Genomic DNA, 20,566 nt, shown 5'->3' on the forward strand with positions numbered 1-20,566 from the left:
GTGTCAGGTAGTGGCTCCGTGCATAACGCACACTGCTTATGTTTAGACTTTGAGACCTTCTTCCCCTATAACAAAGCATAGTATAGAAGACAGTTGTATCAGCCAATGGCTCAGATATAACACTCACCACTGCTGATGAAAATAGAGTACCGGTTTCTGAGGGGGTGAGGTGCGACGTGACGTCGGGTTGCCAGGGTCCTGCTGCCCGCGTGCCACATCTCCACTATGAGATCTGCTGCTGCTCCTCTGCTTGCTGTCGGTGTTCGGCGTCTCCTGTAGAAGACATGTTGCCGCACACCACTCACCAAGCGCTGCCTTCTTTTCAAAGGTCCCGCGCTCCTCCTCCCGGCCTCCTCCGGAAGTCGTTGGTTCACTTCCGGGTCATAAGTGCCGACCTGCTCCCGCAGCGTCACGCGCGTGTGGACGACCCAGGGCGGCGTGCCTTCCCCCGGGAACGCCACTTCTAACGCTCGGCCATGCCGCTCCTTGCCAGACGAGGGGGGAAGCTGACACAGGACTTCCCCCGACGCTGCTTCCGGGCCCCCGACTCTGCCGTTCTCACCTGGACACCGCAGAGGCTTGGCGGACCCGGGTAGGTGAACGAGACCTGTAGGCTCCCGCCGTCCGGACAGGAACCCAAACTGGAGGGCGAGGGGGACCGCCCCTTTTTAACCTGCAGGTTCCTGTCCGGAAGGTGGGCGGATCCCCTCTCTCGTTGTGGGTGCTGTCGTGGCGATAGGAAAAGCATCAATTTTGGCCTTTTTTATTTGCATTTTACAGGTTACCTGATCAGGCATTTGCTACCAGTCTCTGAAACAAACCACATTCTGAGGTGCACAGCAGAATGAGACGTTGTTCCCGTGCACCATGCTCTGCTGAAATACTAGATTCTACAGAAAATTACAAGATAACAGCAATAAAAGGCTACAGGGCTTCACTTCTGCTTCAGCTCTTTAATACTTCAAATACAAAGTGCATCTTGTACTGTTCACCAGCAATTTCAGAACATTTACAGAATCGAAGCAAATAACCTTTTTCAAGAACACACAAGACTCCCAGAGAAATGGGTAAATGAGTGCAAAATATTAACATAATACATAGTGTGCTTTACTGGACCAAAAACTGGACAATTATTTAAGGTTCAGAGTTTCTAGAACCAGTAATGTGTCTGGCTGGCCGACAAGTGGTTTTTCTGAAGACTCCGAGGCAGGGGTTTTGGAAGAGGATTTCTTTTTCTTGGAGGACTTCTTTGGCTTGTATCCTGAGAGGCGGGAAGCAAGGCTTCTTGTAGGTGGTGGTGGCATCACCTAAGGGAGCAAGAATGTTAGCTGTATTGTAAGGTTAGGTTCACATTGCATTAGGGCAGTCCATTCAGCGCATAGCGCTACGGACTGCCCTAATGCAATGTCCCAAAAGGGGTCGTGTTTGCCAATCCCGCTAGCGAGAAACCGACCGTGAACGGTGCAAGCAGCGTTCCAGGTCCATCACTCAAATGACGGCACATCGCTAGCGCATGCCCAATGTGGGCGTGCACTAGCGATGCGTTCGCCATTACAAGCAATGGCTGCGTTAACGTACTACGTTACACCGTGTTATGCCGCGGGTTCACATAACGCAATGTGAACCTAGCGCCTTAGCAAAGAGGTTTCATAAACTCAAGCTCAGACTATAAAAATGGAGCAAACTTTCTGCAAAAGACATGGAAACAAGACCTAACAGATCTAGACCACCCTTACCATCTTTTTCCTCACTGGGTCATGGGTATTGACATGTCGTGCCAGGCTTTGCTGCATAAAACAAAAATAAAATATATTAATGGATTACATGCACACCAGAATTCTACGAGTCACACTCGTTTCTGTAAAGTACCCAGTGTTAACCTGTCAATTTGGTACTATTTAGGCAAAGCCAACCAGCACTTCTAGAAAGTAACCAATCTCCACATCATACAGCCACAAGGATGGCTGCCAGCAATCAACATTTAAGTTCTAGGAGATTAATATAAAAATAATTGAAGACCCTTTATACTTGGAGCATATAATAGAAATTCTCACCTTCATTGCAAATGTTTTTCCGCAGCCTTCATGTTCACAGACAAATGAGCGCAGGTTCTCATGGAATGAGAGAATATGGCTCTTCAGGTTGAATTTGGTTGTGTACGTCCGGTCGCAGTCTTCCCGTGGGCATCGATACACAATCCGCTCTTCTCTGTGGATTTTCTTGTGGTCCTTCAGGTTTGATTTGCTCTTGAACGTTCGGTTACAGACATTGCAGGTAACGTCTGGAGAACAGGAGAAAGTCAGATTTAGGAATAAATGCAATAATCAAATTCTCACATACGGTAACCACTATAAAAGGTTGTTGCAGGTTTTTGTTGGCCAAATCCAGTTGTATTTGTGACCCAGCTCCATGCAATAAAAACTTGGGTACCAAGAAGGAAAACCCAAGAGATAGATTTTCGAGTTTTTAATTATAAGGATGGGATATTGAGCTACAAGAATTGTTAGGTAATGCTCCTCAGGCCTTCCCCAATTCTTGGATACACCTTTTACCATCACCTCTTTACTTACCCTCTGTCGACTCCTCATACATGTGTCTTCCTGTATGATGCATGTCTTTAAATATGTTTAATAAAATATGACTGGCTTTATATTTTTTTTCTTTATGGAGAGGCTAATGGATATATTTTATCCATAGGTAGGTTATTATGCAATTCATACTCTATATAAAATTTCCTTTAAATATTAATGGGGAGAAACACTGATCGGTCTCTAGCCAGGATTAACGTTACATGTCTTGAATATTCTAAATCTGTATCAGGCTCAGATGAGGAACATAGCCTTATCCTATGTGCACACGTTGTGGTTTTTACTGCGGATCCACAGCGTTTTGACGCTGCGGATCCGCAGCAGTTTTCAATGTGGTGTACAGTACCATGTTAACCTATGGAAAACAAAAACCGCTGTGCACAGGCTGCGGAAAAAAACGCGCGGAAACGCAGCATGTCAATTCTTTGTGCGGATTCCCATCTGCTCCAATAGAAAACTGCAGATTGAAAACCGCAGCAGAATCCACATTAAAAACTGTGGTAAATCCACAGCTGGTTTTGCAAATCCACTGCGGAAAATTCCGCAATGGAATCCGCAACGTGTGCACATAGCCTTAGCATCCCTTCCGCAGTAGAGCAGACAGGCTTACCTGAGTGAACAGCAGCTGCGTGCTTCAAGTACTCTGACCAGGTGTTCCCCACGAACGGACAAGTGCTATCTTTTTGGCACGGATACCCTACAGAATATAAAATCCGAGTTAAAACAAAAAGCACTAAAATACAAATCAATAGGAAAAACATAAGTGATGGATCGATTTCAGGCCCTCCTGATCAATAGAACAGAGGTCCCAAACCTCCCCCCGCAATTCACTTCTGCACTTTGAGGGAACAACACCCAACTATAGATGTAAAGAGATTACCATCAAGAGACTAGTATAACTAGAGAGAAAAAAAAAAAAAAAAAAAAAAGGGATTTTTGTGTGTACTCACCGTAAAATCCTTTTCTCCGAGCCACTCATTGGGGGACACAGGACCATGAGGATCCTTTTTCCGCAGATCTCGTTAAAGACTGGACGGAGTCCCCTTTGGTAGATCCTCAGTCTAACGAGATCTGCAGAAAAAGGATACTCATGGTCCTGTGTCCCCCAATGTGGCGAAGGAGAAAACATTTAATGGGATCTGTTAAAGTGACACTAGTCATATTAATGGACTGGTAACTAATGTATTAAAGGGAACCTGTCACCCCGTTTTTTCAGATTGAGCTATAAATACTGTTAAATAGGGCCTGCGCTGTGCGTTACTATAGTGTATGTAGTGTACCCTGATTCCCCATGTATGCTGAGAAATACATTACCAAATTCGCCGTTTTCGCCTGTCAATCAGGCTGGTCTGGTCAGGTGGGTGTGTTCACAGCGCTCTTTTCTTCCCCAGCTTTCCGTTGGTGGCGTAGTGGTGTGCGCATGTCCAAGGTCCGAATTCCCTGCGCCCACGTGAAGACACAGCGCGCGATCTGCGCGGTCATCCCTTGCATCGGTGGGGGCGGCCATCTTCCTGGGGCCGCGCGTGCGCAGATGGAATGCTCTGCCGCACGGGGCTTCAGGAAAATGGCAGCGGGATGCCGCGCGTGTGCGCACAAGAGATCGCGGCGGCCATTTTCCCAAAGCCGAGTTTGCATCTCGGCTTTGGGAAAATGGCCGCCGCGATCTCTAATGCGCACGCGCGGCATCCCGCGGCCATTTTCCTGAAGCCCCGTGCGGCAGAGCATTCCATCTGCGCACGCGCGGCCCCAGGAAGATGGCCGCCCCCACCGATGCAAGGGATGACAGCGCAGATCGTGCGCTGTGTCTTCACGTGGGTGCAGGGAATTCAGACCTTGGACATGCGCACACCACTACGCCACCAACGGAAAGCTGGGGAAGAAAAGAGCGCTGTGAACACGCCCACCTGACCAGACCAGCCTGATTGACAGGCGAAAACGGCGACTTTGGTAATGTATTTCTCAGCATACATGGGGAATCAGGGTACACTACATACACTATAGTAACGCACAGCGCAGGCCCTATTTAACAGTATTTATAGCTCAATCTGAAAAAAACGTGGTGACAGGTTCCCTTTAAAGCTGGGATCAGGGGCCATTAATGCTGCCTCATACAGCAGCAAAGCACACAGTTGGGGCCAGCAGTGCAGCAATGCCTCTTGTCTTTACTGTCAAGCAGGAGGCTGGGGAGCGGTGTGCTCCTGATCAGACATCGTGCAACAATCCTTCATGTCCCAGCAAAGTGGTGCCTCGTAAGGAGCTCACACTGGTCTTCACAAGAGCAAAAAGTATGAGAAGTGATATTAGAAACAGACAGCGATACCTGCATGAATCTTCTCATGGCGTTTAAGCTTTGAAGGTAAAGCAAAGCTTTTATCACATCCTTCATGACTGCATCTGTGGACAATAAAGGGAAATTATACAACCAGTTTCCTTGATATCCAACCCTGGACTAATAAGCGCACAGTACTGCTATAGGGGGCCATTATATATTGGTTCTGTGTAGTTTGGGGTATATCCATACATGATTTGTATGTACTGCTGTAGTTGATTGCCAACACTGCATTCTGTCATGTACATGATTCTGACCGTCATGTAGATCCATCTGCTGGCTTAACATGGAGGACTATGAGAAGAATGTGTACCCTTCCTCTTCTCAGATTCTATATCAGACCAGGTTTCCATTTCCCTTCAGATCAGTTTTCCTCAACAGATGTTAAAATTACATCAAACCCCATGGAGAGGCTCCAAAATAATCAGAAAGTGAAGAGGATGATCAAGTGGTTCCACCAGAGGCTAGACAGAGCGGTCACTTGACTGTAAGTATAAGAAATGGGTCCTCCTGTCCAGTCAGACTAGACGAGCGCAGCCTCACTCAGTACAAGTGTAGGAAAAGTAATGAGGATGAAGGTGGAAACCACCATCAGAACCATGCCAAGCAAGACCATTCCAGAGGTATTAGGGTCACTGGCATACCATTTGCCGCAAGCCAATGGAGAACACAGGGAAGGAGGGGGAAAGGAGAGAAATAAGGCGGAGAACTGACCAAGGAATTAAAAACAGCAGATCTGCTGGCCTGGGGGTCATGTCAGGAGAGTACATAACATGCTGAAGACCCTCAGGGTGGGGCAGCTTTTCTGAATCTAGGGTCTTAGCTGAGAAATTTAGACCACCATAGTTTGCCTCAGGAGCAGACTCCGAAGAACATTAGAGGAAAGAGCATAAAAGGACATTGAATTTTGAGAGAACAACATCTCCAAAAATAGAGTGTCCTGGGAAGGAGAGGGGATGTGAATTTTGCCTGATCCGCTTAGCTTTAATGCTGACATTACCTTTAAGACAGGGTGGAAGAGACTTGAATCATCCTCTTGCTAGATTCTAGAGACAAAATAGATCACTGTAAGGGACAAGATTAGAACTGCCTTAGAAGAACTTACTGCCCAGGACCAGTGAGAAAAGGTATAAAACGATGTCTCCATCTAGGAGACACCTCAGACCAACAGGACAAATCCTTTCCTAAGGGGGGGGGGGCTGTTGAACATGAGGATCCAACTGAAATTGCTAGCGAGACCAAAGGGATCTTATTTCTACACTATTTTGCCAAAGTCCAGAGAGTACAACCACCCCTCTTCACAAGAAATATGGAGGACCAAAGACCTTGGTGAAGACTCTAAAATCTGGTGGTCACTAATGTGACCTGGCTTTAAGAATGTCATAGGAGTAACTCTCGGCTCTAGTTGAACTCCTAAGAACCAGTAGTACCAGGAACAAATTTTCAATCCCTTCCCTGCACAAATCTGTTCAGCTTTTCTTGATCTGAGGTCTGAGACTCATCCACAGTTTTGTGTGAGAGCAGTAACTCTGGGCATGTTCCATGTTTGGAGTTGAAAGACACGGTTAGATTGAGAAAGAGCATCCATGCACGTTTCATTCCTGAGAAGATTGAGTAAAATACCAGGTTGAATTCATCTAGAATGAAGGATCTACCAGGATCAGCAGAACAGGCAGAATATTCATCTTCATGGGAAGGAGGGTCACTAGGTCCCACCTCCGGGAAAATCCAACGTGGCTATGAGTGTTGAGAGACCTAATAGCCAGAACTGTATGGTCTCCTACAGACAACAGCCCAAAACTTGAGCTGTCTAGTACACGAGTAGAAGGTATAGCCCACCAGGCGGAAGCAATCTTACGTTCTGCACATACACCCTTCAGCTCCAAAATTAACAACAAAAGTGCCGGCATTTTCTGATCTGACTGAAGAGTTGGATGTGGATTACTGAATGATTGCATAAAATACAATGGGATCTGATCTGTTCTCCGTTTCACCTCCAGAATCGCATTGCCTTGTAAAAAAAAAAAACAAAAAAAAAAAACCTTGTACACCAACACGCAGTGATTACGTGTACATAATGGTTTAGGGGCACTATTGTACAGCTAGAAGTCGCAGGATACTTACTTGAAAGGATGCTGGTTTGTATGGATGTACTGATGAAGTTTTAGCTGGTTATGTTTCCTGAACTGTTGGCCGCAGTCTGCGAAGTAACACTGAGGAAATAAAACAGAATGAGCCACAAAATCTAAAATGGATAGTGAAAATTTCACATGTTCTTCTACCTCAACACATCTGTATAAGGACTATCAGGGGGCAGACCAGCCTTTCAACCTCCACTGCTTATGGCCAACTCAACAGAAGATAGTTGACTAGTGGACAACCCCTTCTTAATCTCTTGTGCCCATCATGAAATCGCACTAGATACTTCCCTCGAGGAGCGGCACCATTTTGGCGGTGGGGACACTAAACAATTGCCGCCAGTCGCACTCCAGAGATGGGGGAGGTCAAGCGCTTTTCTATTGTATGATGGACACTGAAGCCAAGAGACTGCCCTATAGTGGACCACCCAAGCTGAAGCAATATACAGAAGCCATACCACATAGATCACAGGTGGAGATGCGTGGGCCCTTTTAAAGTGCAGCCTCATGTTTGACGCTGTGGTAAAGGCCAAGTTGCAGTTTTCAGCTTCACACCTAGAGACAAGATTAATCATTGAGAATCCAGTGAAACAGCAAATTACAGAACCAAGGAACTTTCTGCTCAGCAAGCGCCATGGAGTGTTACCACCATAGAAGACAATGATGCTTCTGCTACATGAGACTGTGGGGGGTCCCAAGGGTCAGACCCCACTGATGACCCAATCTACAAAATGCATTAGATTCGCCAATTGTATTTATTAGATTTGTTGTACTAGATGTCATTTATCACAACTGGTTAATGACCGACAGTGCAGCGGTAACACAACTGAAAGCTATGGCCGTACAAGGCCACATTTATGCCATAGCCAACTGATACATGCAGCTCAATGAAGGGGTCCCGCCTCAGCAGATAAGGCCACAGCAGATGACTCCATTTACATCTATTGAAGTGCCACAAATCCCAGCGGCCTCAGACGGAGTCGGTCAGGATGTAGGAGCAGAATCACAATGTGACCTTTCGTAGTGCAGTAAACTTACTTGCAGGGTCTTTCCTCGGTGTGAGTCAGGTTATGGCGATTCAGATGAAACAAGGTAGTGAAGCCTTTACCACATCCTTCATATGTGCAGGGGAAGGGTCTCTACAGGAAAACAGGATGTTACTGTGCATTCAGGGCACATAGGGGGTTAATACATCCATAGCAGCAAATAATGACTGAAGACCAATAGCATCTTATTAGGCCTGTCCCACACGTCCAGATAATTCCAGTACCGGAAAAATCGGTACTGGAGTTATCCGTGTCCGTGTGCTCACGTGGCACATCAGTGTGGCACACGTGCGGTAGCAGTGTGCCGTGTGCCGACTGGGTACCACACGCACCCTGCAGGAGACAGCGCTACAGTAAGCACTGTCCTTTTCTTTGGGTGCTGAATCCAGAATTCATTCCGTCTTCCCAGCAGCGTTCACTGGAGCGAAGGAATGAAAAAGCATTCTTTTTTTTGTTAAAATAAAGTTCCCGGTAATCTCCCCCCTCCCTCCCCCTGTGCGCCCGCCCGCTGGCATTAAAATACTTACCCAGCTCCCCCGGCGCTTCCTCTCAGCGTAGCAGCTCTTCCTGTATGACCGGTCACGTGGTGCTGCTTATTACAGTGATGAATATGCGGCTCCACCCCTATGGGAGGTGGAGCCACATATTCATCACTAATAAGCGGCACCACGTGACCGCTCGTACAGGAAGAGCTGCAACGCTGAGAGGAAGCATCGAGGGAGCCGGGTAAGTATTTTAATGTCAGCTGGCGGGTGCACAGGGGGAGGGAGGGGGTAGATTACCGGGAACTTTATTTTAAACAAAAAAAAAAAAAAAAAAAAAAAAAAAAAATAGAATTATTCTTACCGTTAATTCGGTTTCTAGGAACCTTCCACGACGGCATATGGAGGTTGTCTCTTTGCCCTAATGGGGAACAGGAAACACAGAGAGGTTTAAAAGGACCTCCCACCTGCCAGTGACTTACAACTGAACCCATAGCACCGGTTTACCTTCCGAATCCCAGAACTAATCCAGGAATATATATCGGGTGGGAAATTAGTGCCGTCGTGGAAGGTTCCTAGAAACCGAATTAACGGTAAGAATAATTCTATTTTCTCTAGTCACCTTCCACGACGGCATATGGAGGAATACCAACTAATTTGGCACTAGGGAGGGACAACGGCCTGCAGAACTTTACGGCCGAAGACTAAGTCCTTATTGGACAATACATCTAATCTGTAATGTTTAGAGAAAGTATGAAGTGAAGACCACGTTGCTGCCCTGCAGATCTGCTCTGGGGATGCACCTGCTCTTTCTGCCCAGGAGACTGACGTAGATCTTGTTGAATGGGCCTTGATCCCTACTGGAGGTATTTTGTTTTGAGCAAGGTAGGCTTCCGTTATAGCCTTTTTGATCCATGTAGCAATGGTACTTTTAGCTACTTTTTTACCCTTATTTTGCCCAGAGGGATGGACAAAGAGGTTATGATCGATTCTGAAAGCACGGGTCTGATCTAAGTATTGCAGCACAATACGTCGGACGTCCAGAGTGTTGAATCTTCTTTCTTCCGAATTTGCAGGACTATGGCAAAAGGTTGGTAGAACAATCTCTTGGGAACGATGAAAATCAGAGACTACCTTTGGAAGAAAAGAAGGATCTAGACGAAGTACTATTGAGTCATCTCTCACTAGAAGATACGGCTCTCTTATAGATAAGGCTTGTAGTTCACCCACTCTTCTAGCCGAAGTTATGGCTACCAAAAACAGTTTTGTATGCAAGATTTTGAAGAGAGCAGGAGGAAAAAGGTTCAAAAGGCGGGCCTGTAAAACCTTGAAGCACCACATTCAGATCCCATGGGGGAACTATTATCTGTTTTCTAGGATTCATCCTAGTTGCTGATGTTAAAAATCTTTTGATCCAGCGATGGCCTGCTAGATCTTGATCAAAAAAGGAGCTAAGTGCCGAGACCTGGACTCAGAGTACTGGGCCTAAGACCCATTCCTAAGCCTTTTTGCAAAAAATCTAAGATGTTAGGTATATTAGGCTTGAGAGGATCTGGAAGGTTAGGTAGACAAAAAGACGAAAACTTTTTCCAGATTTTGTTGTAGATGGCGTTGGTTACTGGCTTTTTCGATTTTTGGAGAGTAGCTATGACAGAGTCCGATAGTCCTTTTGCTTTCAAGACCTGGGCTTCAGTAACCACGCCGCTAAATTCCATTTCTGAGGGTCTGCGTGGAGAATAGGACCCTGAGAGAGGAGATCGTTTTTTAGAGGTAACATTACTGGTCCATCCACTTGTAGTTGGATGATCAAGTTGAACCAACTTCTTTTGGGCCAAAAAGGGGCTATCAGGATAGTCGGAGTTCCTTCTATTCGTATCTTCCTTAGAACCTTTGCCAGGATTGGGATTGGTGGAAATGCGTAGACAAGCTGGAAGTGCCAATCTTGGACTAGGGCATCCACTCCTCTGGGATTGCCTCTTGGGTTCAAGGAAAAAAAGGTTTTGACTTTTGCGTTCTGGTGAGAGGCAAAGAGGTCGACTTCTGGAAGACCCCACTTTTGTACTAGCATATTGAACGTTTGAAGGTCCAGGCTCCACTCGCCAGGATGAATGTCCTGGCGACTCAGGTAGTCTGCTTGAATATTTGCAGTCCCTTTTAGATGAATTGCTGTCAGTGACAGTAAGTGTTTCTCGGCCCAATAAAAAATTCGAGCGGAGATCTTTTTCAAACTGAGGAATTTTGTGCCGCCCTGACGCCTGATATGCGCCACCGTGGTCATGTTGTCTGAATAGATCTGGACATGTTGACCGGAAATCTGACGGCTTGCTGCTAACAGGGCCTCTTCCACAGCTTTGAGTTCTCTGAAATTTGACGATTTCTCGCTGATCGACTGGTTCCAAAGACCTTGGTAAGGAACATGATTTACTATGGCTCCCCAGCCTCTCCTGCTGGCATCTGTCTTGATCGTAGTTATCGGGAGCTGAATCCAGCTCACCCCCTTCAGGAGGTTTCTGGAATTCATCCACCATGTTAAGGATGCTTTCACTCGACCTGGTGTGTGAATCCTTCTTGTTATTGACCATCCCACCTGTCTAGAATGTGGGTTTGGAGAATTCTGGAGTGAGCTTGAGCCCAAGCCACTGATTGTATACAGGCTGTCATGGAGCCTAAGAGAGACATTCCTTCTCGAAGAGTAGGACATCTCATCTCCTTGAATTTTCTGACTTTTGCTACTAATGGTAGCCTGTGATCGTCTGGGAGAAAGGACATCTGTTTTGTTGAGTCCAGAACCACCCCCAAGAACTTTCTGGTTCTTGAGGGTTGAAGCTGAGACTTCTTCATGTTTGGAATCCAACCCAGAGACTTCAATATCTCCAAAGTGGTTGACACATGGGATATCAGGGTCATCTCGGTGGGGGCAACTACCAGTAGATCGTCCAAGTAGGGCACTATACAGACACCTTGACTCCGGATAAATGACACTCTAGCCACCTGCACATCCACCTTTGGAATGTCCAATTTGATTACTTCACCCTCTAGAGGAAATCTAGGCTTCATTTCTGCAGGGGCAGTGAGGCGTTTCTCAGGCTGTTCTCATTCCTGATTAACCATACTAACAATGTTAGCGTGCACCGGGAACCCCACTCTTTTCTCCGATCTGAGTCCGCCAAACATCTGATCCTGTACGGACTGTGGCTCATATTCCTCTTCTAGGCCCATAGTATTACGGACAGCAGATACTAAATCCTCAATGTAATCTGAGGAAAAGAGGTATTTCCTGACCTCAGCTTTAGGCGATACAGGATCTTCCCAGCCCACAGATGAAGTATGGGAGAGGTCTGAATCAGAGTCTGATTCGACCGCCTGAATTTTTCTCTTTTTAGCTGGGGAATGCGGCGGCGGAGGTGGAGGTGGAGGAGTAGTAAAAGCTGCTAACGAAGATTGCACCTCCTGTTTTACTAAGGAGCGAATTTCATCCAGTAGAGATGGTTGCTCAGCTTTTACAATCTTGTCAGTACATGGCTGGCAGAGTCTTTTGTCCCAGTTAAGAGGGAATTTAGTAGAACAGACTGGGCACTTCTTTTTAATAGCGGCTTTAGGGGCAGACTTCTCTCCCTGAAATGACAAGGGAGAGGGGAGTGAGGACATTAAAACCCCCTATAGGTACTACCTCCCGGATCCTATCCCTGCAAAACACTTACTGTAGCAGGGGTAGCGCTGGGCTCCGCAGATGCAGGGCACAAGGAACCATCCATACTGGGAAAATTAGTCTTACCTCAGTGGTGGTTCAGCAGGGTTTAAGAACGCTGTCCGCACCTGCCTCCAGCAATCAGCAGCTCCCCCTCCCCCTCCGGGATCCATGTGAGGGGACGCCATCAGTCCGACACGCCGGCCGGCGAACCCGGAAGAAGCGGCTTCCAGGAGAACGAGGGACCGGAAGTGACGCGCGAGACCGCCGACGTCACATCCGGAACGCCGAGCCGGCAATGGAGGGGGAGAACGCTGAGCAGCTCATGGAGGATCCCGGCGAGGGATCCCAGGCCTGCTTTGCCCTCGTGGGGGCGCGGGAAGGCCGGGAGGGGGTCCCTGAGGCACCTGCATAGCAGGACGACGGGAGCAGCAGGGGAGGAGGCGGAACGCGACCACCAGCTGCCCGGCTACAACAGGCAGAGCCTGCACAAAGGTACCGCAGTCGCCGGCCACAACAGCACCTGGAGACCTCTCCCTGTCCCATGGGGAACAGGAAAGACACTGGCAGGTGGGAGGTCCTTTTAAACCTCTCTGTGTTTCCTGTTCCCCATTAGGGCAAAGAGACAACCTCCATATGCCGTCGTGGAAGGTGACTAGAGAAAAAAGATTTTTCATTCCTTCGCTCCAGCGAACGCTGCTGGAGAGAAGAAATGAATGGGGCTTCAGCACCACAAGCTGGGGGGACAGTGCTTACTGTAGCGCTGTCACCTGCACGGCACACGGACTGCACACGGACAGCATCCGTGTGCAGTACGTGTTTTACATGGACCCATTGACTTTAATGGGTCTGTGTGATCCGTGCGCTCCCACAAACACTGAGATGTCTCCGTGTTTTTCAAACGGACACACGGTCCATGAAAACATGCTGACATGTGCAGAGACACATTGATTTTAATGTGTCTAAGTGAGTCAGTGTCTCCAGTACGTGAGGAAACTGTCACCTCACGTACCGGAGCCACTGACGTGTGAAACCGGCCTTACAGAGTAGTGCCCCATATGCACCTGATCTGTGCCATCCTGAAGTGCCCATCAGTATATAGATTAGTGCCCCATACATCCAATCTGTGCCATCCTCAGCAAGTGCCGATCAACATATAGTGCCCCATACACCTGTGATCTGTGCCATCCTCAGCGAGTGCCCATCAGTATATAGATTAGTGCCCCATACACCTGTGATCTGTGCCATCCTCAGCGATTGCCCATCAGTATATAGATTAGTGCCCCATACACCTGTGATCGGTGCCATCCTGCAGTACCCTCAGTATATAGAGTAGTGCCCCATACACATGATCTGTGCCATCCTGAAGTGCCCATCAGTATATAGATTAGTGCCCCATACATCCAGTCGGTGCCATCCTCAGCAAGTGCCCATCAACATATAGTGCCCCATACACCTGTGATCTGTGTCATCCTTAGCGAGTGCCCATCAAGATAGTAGTGCCCCATACATCCGATCTGCCATCTTCAGCATGTGTCCATCAGTAGAGTAGTGCCCCATACACCTGTGATCTGTGCCACCCTGCAGTGCCCTCAGTATAGAGTAGTGCCCCATACACTGATAAGGGGGATACATGACCCATCGGTGATTCACCAGGTGACAATCAGTGGTCACTGGCACTACAGCAGCTACTACCCATCCTAAGAGCCATACTGGTCCAGTTCATCATGCCACTGATAACCGTCATATGCAGAGCAGCCATTACTGCAGAGTGAGGAGATGAAGATGGGGACATTGCCTCCGACCACAGCCGGGAAAGGTCAGAGAGGCCCGGCAACTGCGCACTGCAGTACTTTGCTCTGCCCTCAACAGGGAAAATCAGTACACCTGCGCCGGAGCCACTGCAGGAAGACAAGAAGAGGACGTCATCGTATGAAGATGGGAGGGACCGGACCGGACCACACACCCATCGGATCGGACCCCCCCCCAGGTGAGTATAATCTAACCTTTTTCTCATCTTTTTCTCCACCTGGCTACTTCATTTCCTCTCTGTTGACATCCCCACTATCATCATGGGTGATTTCAATGTCCCCATTGACACTTTCACCTCAGCTACCTCTAAACTTTTATCACTGACTGCCTCCTTTGGCCTCACTCAATGGTCCTCTGAGGCCACTCACAAAGATGGCCACACGCTGGACCTCATCTTCACCCGCCTCTGCTCCCTTACTAACCTCACTAACACACCCCTCCCCCTGTCTGACCACAACCTACTGACATTCTCGTCCCTCTCCTCTCCTAGTGTGCAACCCCCACTCCACAAACTCACTCACCCTCGCAGAAATCTCAAACATCTCAACTTACAATCACTCTCTGAGTCCCTTCTCCCTCTCACAGACATAGCCTCCCTTCATGAGACAGATGCTGCTGCCACTTTTTATAACACCACAATAACAACAACACTCGATTCGGCCACCCCACTCATGCATAGTAAAACTCGTACAATTAACAGGCAGCCCTGGCTGACCAGCCTGACCAAAGAATTGAGACGGGCTTCCAGGATTGCTGAGCGGAGATGGAAGCGATCCCACTCTGCCGACCACTTCACTGCATACAAGCAGTCCCTCGCCAGCTTCAAGTCTGCGCTCACTGCCGCAAAACAAACTTACTTCTCATCCCTCATATCCTCCCTGTCCCACAACCCTAAACAGCTTTTCAACACTTTCAATTCTCTACTCCGTCCCCCCGCACCTCCTCCCTCCCCCCTCATTTCTGCTGATGACTTCGCCTCTTTCTTTAAACAGAAGATCGATACGATCAGAGAAAGCTTTGGCCCACAGCGCCCACTGCCCCTCTTAGCTGCTCAACCCTGCTCCTCCAAAACCAGCTTCTCCACCATGACAGAAGATCAGCTCTCCACCCTCCTGTCAAGATCACACCTCACCACCTGCACGCTTGACCCGCTCCCATCCCACCTCATCCCTAACCTTTCCACGGTCTTCATCCCAACCCTAACACACCTCTTCAACCTCTCACTCACAACAGGTGTCTTTCCCTCATCCTTCAAGCATGCCAAGATCACACCCATCCTCAAAAAGCCCTCCCTCGACCCATCCTCTGTGTCTAGCTATCGCCCAATATCTCTTCTCCCTTATGCCTCCAAATTGCTGGAGCAACATGTCCATCTTGAACTGTCCTCCCACTTCTCCTCCTGCTCCCTCTTTGATCGGTTACAATCAGGCTTCCGTTCCCATCACTCAACTGAAACTGCCCTAACTAAAGTCACCAATGACCTACTAACTGCCAGGAGCAAGCGACACTTCTCTGTCCTCCTCCTGGACTTGTCTTCTGCCTTTGACACTGTAGACCACTCCCTTTTGCTACAAATCCTCTCATCCCTTGGCATCACAGACTTGGCCCTTTCTTGGATCTCGTCATATCTGACAGACCGAACATTCAGTGTCTCCCTCCCCCACACCACCTCCTCACTTCGCCCCTTGTCAGTCGGTGTTCCTCAAGGCTCTGTTCTAGGACCCCTACTCTTCTCCATCTACACTTTCGGCCTGGGACAGCTCATAGAATCCCACGGTATGCAGTACCATCTCTACGCTGACGACACGCAGATCTACCTCTCCGGACCTGACCTCTCCTCCTTGCTTACCAAAATCCCGCACTGTCTGTCTGCCATTTCAGCCTTCTTTTCTGCTCGCTTTCTACAACTGAACATGGACAAAACAGAATTCATCATCTTTCCCCCATCTCACTCTACCCCTCCACCAGACCTATCCATCAATGTCAATGGCTGCTCACTATCCCCAGTCCCACACGCCCGGTGCCTCGGGGTGATCCTCGACTCTGCCCTCTCTTTCAAGCCACATATCCAAGCCCTTGCCTCCTCCTGTCGTCTCAAACTCAAAAATATTTCCCGGATCCGTGCTTTCCTTGACCGCAACACTGCAAAAACGCTAGTGCATGCCCTTATCATCTCCCGCCTCGACTACTGCAACCTCCTACTCTCTGGACTCCCCTCTAGCACCACTCCAATCCATCCTACACTCTGCTGCCCGACTAATCCACCTGTCCCCCCGCTATTCCCCAGCCTCTCCCCTGTGTCAAGCCCTTCACTGGCTTCCTATCGCCCAGAGACTCCAGTTCAAAACCCTCACACTGACATACAAAGCCATCCACAACCTGTCTCCTCCATACATCTGTGACATGGTCTCCCGGTACCTACCTACACGCGACCTCCGATCCTCCCAAGACCTCCTTCTCTACTCCCCTCTCATCTCTTCTTCCCATAACCGCATCCAAGACTTCTCCCGTGCTTCCCCCATACTCTGGAACTCTCTACCCCAACACATCAGACTCTCGCCTAACATAGAAACCTTCAAAAAGAACCTGAAGACCCACCTCTTCCGACAAGCCTACAGCCTGCAGTGATCCTCAACCTACTGAACAGCCGCGCAACCTGCCCTACCCTCTCCTAGTGTATCCTCACCCACCCCCTGCAGACTGTGAGCCCTCGCGGGCAGGGTCCTCCCTCCTTATGTACTCGTGTGCCTTGTTATCTGCTCATGTTTAATGTATTTGTCTATATTTGCCCCGTATTCACATGTAAAGCGCCATGGAATAAATGGCGCTATAAAAATGTATAATAATAATAATAATAATAATCTTTCAGGATACATCGGGGGCTTATCTGCAGCATTACAGAATGCTGTAGATAAGCCCCTGATGCTGGTGGGCTTCTCATCTTCCATTTTGGGGGTGACAGTTTCCCTTTAAAGAGGTGGCAAAACTACAACTCCCAGCATGCCGTAACAGCTGCAGTCAGTGAGGGCATGCAGGGAGCTGTAGTTTAAGAGTCACATGTTATAATAGACTGAAAGCCCCCAATGTAGTAGAGTGTGCGGGCATGTCCGGGCAGGGAGAAGCGAGCCCCCCAGCTGCCGGCAGACACAGCACCCTCCGCACCTGCCTCACCTCCCCCGTGTGCTTGCACAGATGGGCCAGCAGCTTCCAGTTCTTATTGTACGTGGCGTTACAATCCGGGACCGAGCAGATGAAGCGTTTATACACGAGCGGCAGCGGCGGCGCTACCTCCCCCATCCTGCAGCCGGGCTCCCGCTCCGCGCCAGGACCGCACCACTGAGCCACACACACCGCCATAGCCCGGCTTTCTACTATGAGGACTGTACCATCAGGCCACATCCTGCAAGGGAGAGACGATGTGGGTTACTGGTACAGTCCACAACTGCATGACCGGATAAAAAGGTTGAACGTTATTTACTATGTTCTCTGCTTTTATTTTGTTTTCTCTCTGTTTTGCTTTTTCGTTTCTAGGCTCTTATACGGTTTTGTTATCCCCCTATGCAAAGCTTATATGGTTCGGTCTGTCTGGATCACGTGAGCAGCTTTCAAGTCTCTGGACGCCATAGTTGTGAAGGGCTTGATGAGGGCGGACGCGTTTAGGATTTCTGCAGCGTGTAAATTATGTCATATACTGTGTCAAGCTGCGTTTTTGATGTAGCAAAAGCTCATGGTGGGAACATAGCCTCATATAGTCTCTGCCAGGAAATAATTATATGGAACAATTCCTAGAGACCCATCTTTTGTTCCAATGTTAATATTTTTGGTTCAGTTTTTGTAAGGGTTTGTTCACACTGCGGTTTTTTTTTTTCTGCCATTTGATAATGTCAGTTTTTCAAGCAGAAGAAGCTTCAGGAAACGCAGCTTTTTCTCTGGAGTCTTATAAAGCTGAAGCGTCTTTTGTTAGCCTATCTTTGGTCACGTCTCAAGAGGTTTTTACGGTTTTTTGTTTTTTTTTTAAGTCTGCTCCTTTACAAATTTTTCTGAACTTTTTTTTTCCCTGAGTTTTTCTATGCCAGCATTTTTTTCACCATTTTTTATAGTGGTTTCCAGGCTTTTTTTTTCCTCCTCAAAGAAATGAAGAAAACAGCATAGTTTACACTGAAAACATTCACACAGAATATTTTTTTAGCCTTCCCATTGTCCTGCAGAAAACGCTCAAAGAATGTATGTTATTTCTTTTAAACGCTTGGCGTCTTTTAAGCCTAAAATATTTAAAAGTCGCACAAAATAAACCAACATATAGCAAAGTATGGACAGAAAGTCAATAATACATAGAACTACATTCTATTGAGCTTTTTTTTCTCTTTTTGCATTTTTTTTTTGCACAGTGTGAACCACACCATAAGCAAAAACTAAGCGTGGCTCCAAAAGACAGAGTCTTTAAATTATAATCTCAGGATATGTTCACACTGATTTTTTTTGAGTCGGACAAAAAAACTGTTTTTCAAGTGGAAACTGCTTCAGGAAATTATTATTTTTTTTTTTTTCTAGCTTTTTAATTGGACAGTGCCTAATTTGGAGTGGATTTTATCAGGATTCGCTTTGAAGTAGTCATTTGCACCTTTTTTTTTGGCCACAAAGTATTTAGGAATAAAACAATCCTTTTATGAGTGGATTTTTCATATATATGAATAGGAAAAGTTTTCCATGAGTTTTTGAAGCAGTGTTGGAGGAGAATTTTGGATTTGCTTAAACAATTCGTAAAAAAAAAATCCCAGTTGAACGTAGCTCTTTTTTTTATCGGACACTGTTTAGTTTGGAGAAGTTTCCTTCAAAGAAAATTTTGAAGAATTTTTTTCAAGACTTTTTTGGAACCTCATCCTCTAAACTATATAAACAACAAAGTGTAGGCAGGCACAACCGCCTGGGATCACCTATAGCATGCTACAAAAGAGCTCAGTACAATGAACGAAAGAAAAAGGGTAGCATGCATACTAAAGGGATCACCACAAAGATTTACCAAAATATAACAATGTTATTGAACCACACTTAATGAACACTACACAAAGCAGTTAAAAACAATTAAAATTTGCAAACACATAGCAAAAAAGTATAAAGACCAGACCTGTCATAAGGTCAAACCTCAGTGCCACCCTAAAAACTACCTGAGGCATAAAAATGAGATACCCCCCGTGGCTAAGAATAGCCAAACCATAGGGCGTCCTATACTACCTGACAAAATGTACCAGGCCTCCAAGGTAGCATCCCCATGTAATGGATCAGGGCAATAGAAGATGGTGAGATAAGAAGGTGACACCGGGCATCTCATTGTACTCATCCTCTAAACTAGGCATTATCCAATTAAAATGGAAGCAATACCAGGTTAAATGATGCACTCAGACTGTGCAAAAGAAACCCAAAGAGAGGGAAATCACCAACTCCATAGCAACTGATGAATAAGGAGAAGAAAGGAGTTTCATGGTTAAAAGGTAATAGTTTTATTACATACAAGTAATATGAGTACTACAAAATGCAAAAGAGTAATAGTAAGGTGCACAAGGATAGAAACAAAGGACCACCGTTGCCAACCAATAACATAAAATCCTGTGTCAAACGGGCCTGACGCAGCTCAATTAATTAGACAGTATTGACAAATATTCATAACAAGTAAAAAGTTATTTAGAGCAGCGCTTACCAGTGTAGATAGGGAGTAGAAGGCATCGGGCTGGATCCTATAAACCCCAACGCGCGTTTCGCTTGTTTGTAAAGTTCTTTCTCAAGCGTATGTTTGCACTAACAATTGTCAAGGACCTTTGTATTCCATTGGTGGCCAGTCAGGTGACTGATCCCATGGTCTGTGTCGGCCAATAACAGCGGCTCCCTTGGCGCGTGCGCACTGGCCCTGCCAGGTCCTGCGCAGGCGGCAGACGTCAAGGTGTATGTGCGGAGGGAGGAACTGAGTTCAGACAGCCCCTGGACATATGCATGAGGTACTACAGACACCTCACCACGGCAGGAGAAGGTCGATCATACAGCGCCCCACGGTATGGTAAATCAAAAGGATATGGAGCTTTCCAGGAAAGTTCCCACGCTCGAGGTCATTTGAGGACATCCAGCAGAGGGCGCATCACCGGGACTAAAGGTAACTATAGGTCATTGACGTACATTACCTTCATTCCCCGGGGTTTTACAAGCACGAGCACAGCTGCATTATAGCAGAGCTCCTGTCTGTAAAATATTTTAACCACTTCAGATGGATTTACAGCGTGGGACGTTACAGATCAACGGAAGGTATGTATATTGTTGGTTTATTATTTTTAATTTGTTACAGAACGAGGGTCTTCAGGTGGATTGAGAGAGCAATAAAATATTAAAACAACCTGTGTGTTTATTTCGTTAACCCCTTCCCGACCTTTGACGCCACGTAGGCGTCATGAAAGTCGGTGCCAATCCGACCCATGACGCCTATGTGGCATCATGGAA

The 20,566-nt window shown here is 47.2% G+C and overlaps 1 protein-coding gene across 3 annotated transcripts; it reads right to left on the bottom strand.

Annotated features, from left to right (window-relative positions):
- Positions 1 to 933: 933 nt before the first annotated feature.
- Positions 934 to 17,479, bottom strand: GTF3A (general transcription factor IIIA). 3 transcript variants are annotated; one of them, XM_069759039.1, is made up of 9 exons: positions 17,255 to 17,479; positions 8,094 to 8,194; positions 7,514 to 7,610; positions 7,042 to 7,130; positions 4,909 to 4,982; positions 3,199 to 3,285; positions 2,055 to 2,281; positions 1,737 to 1,787; positions 934 to 1,307 (listed from the first exon to the last, which is right to left on the bottom strand). In XM_069759039.1, the coding sequence occupies exons 1-9, from the start codon at positions 17,438 to 17,440 to the stop codon at positions 1,131 to 1,133; spliced, it is 1,089 nt and encodes a 362-aa protein (XP_069615140.1). In that variant the 5' UTR covers positions 17,441 to 17,479; the 3' UTR covers positions 934 to 1,130. The 3 variants fall into 3 exon arrangements, with proteins under 3 accessions (XP_069615140.1, XP_069615139.1, XP_069615141.1); XM_069759038.1 differs by having other exon boundaries at positions 17,246 to 17,479; XM_069759040.1 differs by lacking the exons at positions 7,514 to 7,610; positions 8,094 to 8,194.
- Between the last annotated feature and the right edge of the window lie 3,087 nt (positions 17,480 to 20,566).

The sequence above is a fragment of the Ranitomeya imitator genome, chromosome 3, assembly GCF_032444005.1.
Source record: "Ranitomeya imitator isolate aRanImi1 chromosome 3, aRanImi1.pri, whole genome shotgun sequence".
Classification (NCBI taxonomy): domain Eukaryota; kingdom Metazoa; phylum Chordata; class Amphibia; order Anura; family Dendrobatidae; genus Ranitomeya; species Ranitomeya imitator.

What these genes read in the sequence shown, in the direction of transcription:
- GTF3A (XM_069759038.1), bottom strand. Translation starts at nt 17,440, where the DNA reads ATGGCGGTGTGTGTGGCTCAGTGGTGCGGTCCTGGCGCGGAGCGGGAG. An exon ending in CTCCACCTGTGATCTATGTG is followed by an intron (nt 7,131 to 7,513) that starts GTATGGCTTCTG and finishes TTATTTCCTCAG; the next exon opens with TGTTACTTCGCAGACTGCGG. An exon ending in ACAAACCAGCATCCTTTCAA is followed by an intron (nt 4,983 to 7,041) that starts GTAAGTATCCTG and finishes TATTGTCCACAG; the next exon opens with ATGCAGTCATGAAGGATGTG.